This window comes from Puma concolor, chromosome C1 (genome assembly GCF_028749965.1).
Source record: "Puma concolor isolate L17-30 chromosome C1, mPumCon1.1.hap2, whole genome shotgun sequence".
NCBI classification, from domain to species: Eukaryota; Metazoa; Chordata; class Mammalia; order Carnivora; family Felidae; genus Puma; species Puma concolor.
Genome location: NC_141674.1, coordinates 98,332,611 through 98,340,841, shown reverse-complemented (window position 1 = coordinate 98,340,841; position 8,231 = coordinate 98,332,611). Strand labels below are relative to the sequence as shown.

Sequence of the window (8,231 nt, the reverse complement as noted above, 5' to 3'; positions counted from 1 at the left end):
TAGACATCTGAGAATCAATCACCTTAAGAAGCTAAAGATAGCTGTTAAAGAGTTTCTTCCTCCCGGGGTCTTTTCAGCCTATTTCTGGCCGGCCTCCAGTTAAAAAAAAAAAAAAAAAAAAGGCGCCCCGTTTCGCAGCTCCCCTGAGACACGATCACCCAAAGGAACGCAGCTGGTTAAGGCACCGAGACCGAGAAGGACCGCATCTCAGAGCCAGCAGACCCTGGCGTGCGACATGTACGGCAAGTGAGGTTTGCGCCGAGACGCGCCCGCCTCTGGGGACGGCGCCGCCCGGGAGACGCTAGCTGCGAAGGGACTGGTGCCGGCCTCCTATCCACCCTTTCCCGCATTTCTCCCCGCACCAGCGCCGCGTCCGAGCTCATAACCGGCGCCGGCCAAAGGCGGTTCTGCGTCCACCGCCACTGGCTTTAAACGCTCGCAGCTAGCCGAGCTGCCGCGGCGCGGACATACACTCTACGGCCGGAGGTCAGGCGGGGGGCGGGGACGAGTCCCCGCCCGCGGCCCAAGTTCCCGCCTCCCTCAGGAGGACGTCCGTGCGTACGTGCGCGCGCCGCGCCCGCCCTCCTTCAGCCGCGCGACGCGAGGGCGGGGGCGCCGCGTGCGCGCGCGCTCTCGTTCGTTCGCTTGCCTGCTCGCTCTCGGCGGCCGCTCTCGCTGCGGCTGCGGCTGGGGCTGGGGGCGGCGGCGGCGGCGGCGGCGGCGCGGGCGGCGGGCGGCGCGGGGCGGTCCGGCGGGTTCAAAGAGGAAAACATGGCGGAAAACAAAGGCGGCGGCGAGGCTGAGAGCGGCGGCGGGGGCAGCGGTAGCGCGCCGGTAACTGCCGGGGCCGCCGGGCCCGCGGCGCAGGAGGCGGAGCCGCCTCTCGCCGCGGTGCTGGTGGAGGAGGAGGAGGAGGAAGGCGGCAGGGCGGGCGCGGAGAGCGGCGCGGCCGGGCCCGACGACGGGGGGGTGTCCGCGGCCTCCTCGGGCTCGGCCCCGGCTGCCTCAGCCCCTGCGGCCTCAGTGGGCCCTGGAGTTCCCGGGGGGGCGGCATCGACGCCGGCCCCAGCTCCAGCCTCGGCTCCCGCTCCGGGTCCGTCGGCGGGGCCGCCTCCTGGACCGCCAGCCTCGCTCCTGGACACCTGCGCCGTGTGTCAGCAGAGCTTGCAGAGCCGGCGTGAGGCGGAGCCCAAGCTGCTGCCCTGCCTTCACTCCTTCTGCCTGCGTTGCCTGCCGGAGCCGGAGCGCCAGCTCAGCGTGCCCATCCCGGGGGGCAGCAACGGCGACATCCAGCAAGGTGAGCGGGAGGCCCTGCCCGAGGTCTGGGCCGAAGGGGATTTGCGGGCCCGAGGAGGATCTGGGGACGGAGGTGCCCGGGCCCGGGGTTGCTCGGACCGGCGCGATCCTGAGGGGTCTGAGAGGTGGAAGACACGGCCCCGGGACAGTTTCCAGAGAAGGTGGGCCGCCGGAGATAAGGGGAGGGTGCAGGGAGGGGTGCCGGCAGCGAGAGGCTGGGGGAGGGGATACCGGCTGCAAGGGAGGTTTGGGGTGTGAGGATACGGGCCGGGAAGGCGTGGACTCCGGCCGAGCGCAGGTTCGGGGAGCTGGTGGACTCGGATAGAGAAAGGGGACCAGGTCCGGGAAGCCTCCTGCGAGGAGTGTTTTGGGAGGGAAGGCCTGTAGCCGGAGAGGTGTTGAGTAGGTAAGCGGTAAGGGCTGTGAGGACGAATTACCTTGGAGGGAAGGACTTGCCCTGTTCGAGGCTAGGGGAAAGCGGGACTAGGGACTAAAATAGAGGACGATAAAGGGTATTGGAGAGTTTAGAGCTGAGAGAAGCTGTCTGGTGGAGAGTAATTTTAGGATGACATTGGCAAGGAGGAACTCTGCAAAAGAAAATAGCCGCGAAGGGCCTGCATGTTTAGGGGAATATCCTAAGGTTTAGGGGTGAAGGAGAAATGAACTTGGAAGGGAATTGGGAGTTAGAGACAGCTGGGTTTCATTGTACGTTAATGAGCCCCTAGTGTTCCAGACAGTGTGCTAGGATTAAATAAAATACTCAGTGAGGAGCCCATTCATAGTCATATAGGGAAAACAAATATACTGCCTATAGCAGTGGAGGTGGGTGCTTGATACAGTAGTTGTGGCACATCAAGAGAAGGTCAGGGGAACTTCACTGAAAAGGAAACCCTGGAACAGGTTTCTTGAAGGGTGAGTGGTTCACTGGATTGGGGAGTTTTTACAGCACAAGGTACTTTACACATCTCTGGAGCTAAGGGTTAACTAGTCGTTATCAAATACATTAATGCTTCTGCAGTGAAACATACAAATGTTTCACCAATGGGATGGAAATAACCACCGTTCAGGGTGGGTTTTGTTGCACATTTTGGAAAACTTTAAAATTTCAAAGCTCTTGAAATTCAGAACTGTGGGAAAGGTATTGCTGACCTGTGCAAAAGGGTTTGGGATTCATACTGAAAAGCCTGTCTTGTGCAGTGTAGACTAAAAGTCCCTGAAGGGCTTTTCTATCAAGTGGATAAAAGGAATCATGTTTGTGATCCAGAAAGATCACTTGGGGGCACATTGGAGAGTAAGGGGAGGCAAGGTTGGCCGAAGATAATTTTCACAGTAATCTGAGAAATGAGCATTTGGAATTAATAAATGACTGATAACAGGTATTAAAGAAGGAAGCATTTTGGAATGGGGGACAGGTATGGATTTGGTGACACATTTGAATATGGAGGTCTACTTTGTTACTTCCTCCTTGTGACTTGGACGGATAAATTTTTCTTAGCCTTAGCTTTTTCAGTTATGAAACAAGGACAAAATTGCCAACCTCATAGAATTATTGATAGAATGAATGAAGTATGTAAAGTGAGTAGTATGTGATAGTAACTAATGAAATGGCAGCTATTTAATTATTATTTAGTTCTTTTTTTTCTTGTTTATTCATTTATTTTGAAAGAGACAGAGAGAGGGAGAATCCCAAGCAGGTGGGCAGTGCAGAGAGCCTGACATGGAGTTTGAACCCATGAAACCTTGAGATCATGACCTGAACCAAAATCAAGAGCCCGAAGCTTAACTGATTGAGCCACCCAGGTGCCCTAGTAGTAACTAATTCTAAGTGGCCTTGGGAATGGAGGTTGGGCAGAGGGAATTGACATTGGTATAGGGGAGGCAAATGTGTCTAGGCTGAGTTCCAGGTTTCTTGTTTGGTGGGTGGCAGTGCTATTAATGCGAATAAAAGAATTCAGGAACAGAAGCAGAGCGGTGTGTGTGTGTGTGTATGTGTATGTGGTGGAAGGGGGATATGATGATTTCACTTATGTTTCGGGTTTGATTACTGAGACCTACAGCTAAAAATGTTAAGAATAAGGATTTGATTGATGTTGAAGATACTAAGCAATAATGGGTGTATAACTAACACCCATGTACATGGCCTCATGAGTATAAGTAAGACATGTGGGGTTCAGTGCTCTTGTGGGAGCCTGGATTAGGTGAGAGATTTACAGGGAACATAAGATGAAAATTGTGTTTGAGTGATGTGGCTGAGAGACTGAGGTTATGGAATTGGCACTCTGATGTTTATGCGGGAGAAATAGGGTAATAGTCTGAATTCTCTCTTCATTCTCTATCCTTTGTTTTTGAACTCGGAGCAATAAGTAGATGGAACTAAATATTGTCATTTTTAAGGCACTGTTGCTTTCTAACCAGTATCTAAAACAAATTAAGTCTGGGAGCCACCATCTTTTTAGACAGGGAGTCTAGAAAATAGTTTTTTAGTATTAACTCCTGTATGTATCCTTTGCTTTGCTCTTTAAAAAAGCAAGCATGTTGTTCTAGAAGGAATACTGGGTTTGGGGTCAGAGGACATAGTTATGCCACTTGATTCTTTTCTGCAAAGAAGGTTTATAATGTTTCTGCCCCTTAGTTTCTTTATCTCTAAAATGTAGTTAATAGTCCTTTACTTACATCTCACTAAGTTAAGTGAAATAATAAATGTGAAAATGCTTTTATAAACAGTGAAATGCTGGGGCGCCTGGGTGGCTCAGTCGGTTAAGCGTCCGACTTCAACTCAGGTCAGGATCTCGCGGTCTGTGAGTTCGAGCCCCGCGTCGGGTTCTGGGCTGATGGCTCAGAGCCTGGAGCCTGCTTCGGATTCTGTCTCTCCCTCTCTCTCTGACCCTCCCCCATTCGTGCTCTGTCTCTCTCTGTCTCAAAAATAAATAAACGTTAAAAAAAAATTAAAAAAAAACAACAACAGTGAAATGCTTTACAAATGTAAGTATTGTCCAACAACGATTCCTTTTCTGGTCTTAGGGAGCCATAACTGGTAGCTTAAGTCAACATGTTAAGTGGTTTTGAAACAGTGACAAGTGCATTACCTTTCCTAATAACTGGCCTTTTTTCTGTTCCTCTAACATACCGAAGTTCTTCACACTTTTTAACTGTTCCTTCTAGATCAGTGATTCTCCAAATGCGGTTTCTGGACCAGCAGCATCAACATCATCTTCAGTCTTGTTAGGAATGCAAATTCTTGGGCCCCACTCCAGACCTCTGACCAGCCAGCCATCTGTTTTAACAAGTCCTTTAGGTGATTTTGATGCACACTAAGTTTAAGTACCACTTGTTTTTAGTGAAGGGTTCCTCACTTCAGATGTTGCCTCATTAGAAAGGCCTTCTCTGCTCTTTTTTTTTATTTAAGGCTTTATTTTTTATTATTCTTAAAGCTTATTTATATTGAGAGAGAGAGAGAGCACATGAGCAGGGGAGGGGCAGAGAGAGAGGGAGAGAGAGAATTCAAGCAGGCTCCACACTCAGTGCAGAGCCCCATGTGGGGCTTCAACTCACCAACTGTGAGACCATGACCTGAACTGAGATCAAGAGTGGGACGTTTAACCGACTGAGCCAGCCAGGCACCCCTAAGGCTTTACTTTTTAGAATAGTTTTAGGTTTATAGCAAAATTAAGAGGAAGATACGGAGATGTCCCATATATCCCCAGCTCCCATGCATGCATAGCCTCCCTGTTTGCCCTATCCCCCACCAGACTAGTACATTTGTCACAGTTGATGGACCTACACTGGTAGATCATAATCACCCAAAGTCCATAGTTTACATTAGTGCTCACTTTTAGTGTTTGTACATTCTGTGGATTTGAACAAATATATAATGACCTATACCCATCATTATAATACCATGCAGAGTATTTTCATCACCCTAAAGATCCTGTGTCTGATGGCTCTTTTTAAAGTGGTCCTCTAGGTCACCCTCTTACATGTTACCTTTTTTCTTTCATAGCACAGCTAAAATCTAAAATGTTTTCTTGTTTTTGTTTACTCCTTTATCTTTGCCCACTAGAATATTGTAGAGTGAATGTTCATTAAATATCTTTTGAATGAGTAAGAATCATCTGGAGAACTTTTTAAAAATTAAAAAAAAATGTTTATTTGAGAGAGAAAAAGACAGAACATGCATGAGGGAGGGCCCCAGAGAGAGGGCCCAAGCAGAATCCCAAGCAGAATCCTGTCAACTCAGAGCCTGACTTAGGGCTCGATCCCACAAACCATGAGATCATGCATGACTTGAGCCGAAATCAAGAGTTGGACATTTAACTGACTGAGCCACCCAGGTGCCTCACCTGGAGAACTTTTTAAAATGCCACTTTGGGAGTTTTAGAAACTATTGATTTGGGGAATGATATGGGTACCTCATGTGATTCTGATTCTGGTACCGCCCACACTTTGAGAAACATGGATTTAGATATTTTTAAGAGAAAGGTTGATCTATTTACTCTTGAAATATTTGGAAAATCAAAACAGATAAATTAGTTAATATTTGTTGAATCTCAATTAAAAGTGCTTTGTGGGGGTGCCCGGGTGGCTCAGTTGGTTAACCATTCCAAGATCAGCTCAGGTCATGACCTCACATGAGTTTGAGCCCCACATTTGGTTCCGTGCTGACAGTGTGGAGCCTGCTTGGGAGTCTCTCTCTACCTCTCTCTCTCTGCCCCTCATACTTTCTCTCTCAAAAATAAATAAAAGTGCCTTGTGATTTTTTTTTTTTTAATTATTTCAGGTTGAGTTGGAATAACTGTCAGTAGTGGGTGTGTATAGATCTGTAATGTATCAATAAAAATACAGATTTGTATTGATGCATCTGAACAAACTCTTGAATGAACTCTTGAAGGAGATGAGACTTGTGTAGTAGGCACTTCTGAGACAGCATGGTGATATGGATGAAGAACTGGACTGAGAGTAACTTGCATTGTGTTCTGCTGTTAGTTAGCTGTGTAGCTTTGGGTAAGGCACCAGACAGCTTCTTCAGGTCTTTTGTAGTATGAACAGGTTGCGTTCCTATCCTGGGAAATCCCATGATTGTATTGTTTTTTTCTGCCAACTTTTTATATCTACATAATTTTAATATTCTTACCATTTGTGGGGAACGATGGAAAAATCAACATGGAAAAATGATTGTTTCGGAATCTTCAACTTACTGTGAAAAGTCTGAGATGGCAATATTCATGTGGTAAGTGGGAGGGAATACCTGGGTCTGGTATTAAGAGCACCTTCTTGCTGTGTGTCTGGCTGTTTTCTCACTGGGTATGGTAAGCCACTGTGAGGAGTCTTGTATTTAAGCCCTAGGAAATTCTTGCGTCAGGAGTGTATATATTGTTTGGCAGTTTGCTAGTTCTGTGGCTTAATCTATTTGGGGTTTTTTTAGGTCCTACTTTCTCTAATGCCCTATTTATATAAACAAGCCTGAGTTTTTGAATGATAATATAGTCAGCAGCAAGCATTCAAAGCTGTGTCAAAGAAAACTGAAATACTTCTGTGGTTGGTTAAGTGCACACAATTCAAGACTTGAGTACCTGAATTCATTTTTGAGCTCCACCATTTACTACCTGAATGTCTGTGGATAAGTTACTTAACATCCGTAAATTGAGAGTAGTAATTACATCTACTTCATAGTGTTATTGTGAGGATTCAGTGAGTTAATACATTGTAAAGTGCTTCATATAGCGCCTCACACATGGTAAGACCCCCAAAACTATTATTTCTGTTGTCTTCCAGTTGTCCTTCATTGTCTTTATGACTACCTCTATACGGTGAGCAGAAAAAAGAGGAAGGAAGGTAAATTGTTGGTGTTCTTCTAGGCTTTTCTGACATATAGTGATGTACAGCATCACTGTAAAGATGTAAAGATCTTTGCATTCCAGATCTCTCCAGCTACTTAAAATTTATAATGTGAAAACTTATAAACCAATGGTCTAAGACGTAATTATTCACAAGGTCTACTATGTGTACATCAAAAATTTTAGAAGAATCTGACTGCTTTTTATTTCCTTGTCAATATTCTTAGCAGACCCTAAATGAGAATGCCTTAAAGTAGTGATTCTCAAAGATGGTCCTTAAAACTTTGGGGAGATGTCTCTGATGCACTTTCAGACATTGGCAGTTAAAACTGTTTTCATAGTAACATTTATTCATTATTTGCCTCATTCCTGTTCTGATGTTTATATTAGTGATGCAAAAGCAGTGATGTGTAAAACTGCTGGCACCTTAGCAGGAACAAACCACACTAAAAGTCCTTTTGTCTTTACCACCACACACTTAGAGTAAAAGTAAAAACAACAACAGCAAAAAACATACTAGTTTCATTTTGTCTTTAATGAAGCATTAGGACGTTATTTTATTAAATCTTGGTTTTTAATGTTTTTTAAGTTTATTTATTTATTTTGACAGAGTGAGCAGGTGAGGGGCAGAGAGAGGGAGAGAGAATCCTAAGCAGGCTCAGTTCAAACTCACAGTGTGTGATCATGACCTGAGCTGAAACCAAGAGTTGGACGCTTACCCGACTGAGCCACCCAGGCAGGCCCCCCCAAATCTTGGTTTTTAATAAATGTGATGAAACGGGAACTGTGCATAAAATGCTTCTGCTGCAGACTCAAGTGTAAGAAGGAAAGTACTTGTGCAGTTGTTTGAATTCAAAGCTGAATTAGCTTCTTTATTTTCATGGAAAATAATTTTTACTTGAAAGAATGATTGACAAACTATGGTTTTCAGACAGGGTGTTGGCAGCCATTTTCTCAAAAATGAATGAATTGAGCCTGTCAATTGAAGGAAAACAAGTGACATTATATGATGCCAATGATAAAGATTGAGATTTTAAATGAAAATTAGAATCTTGGAAAAAACTTGTATCTTCCATCATGAACTTGATAACTTCTCAATAT

The 8,231-nt window shown here is 45.9% G+C and overlaps 1 protein-coding gene across 4 annotated transcripts in view; it reads left to right on the top strand.

Moving 5' to 3' along the window:
* Nucleotides 1–667: 667 nt before the first annotated feature.
* The window catches only part of TRIM33 (tripartite motif containing 33), a 133,154-nt gene continuing 125,590 nt past the window's right edge, over nt 668–8,231 (top strand). For 2 of the 4 annotated variants that reach the window (XR_015255011.1, XM_025927989.2), the window contains exon 1: nt 669–1,297. Coding sequence is in view for 3 of the 4 variants with exons in the window: in XM_025927989.2 (XP_025783774.2) it covers nt 772–1,297 (526 nt within the window). In the remaining variant the exon portion in view is untranslated. Of the gene's footprint in view, nt 1,298–8,231 lie in introns of all 4 variants that reach the window. The other 2 variants (XM_086717898.1, XM_086717897.1) reach the window with 2 other exon arrangements.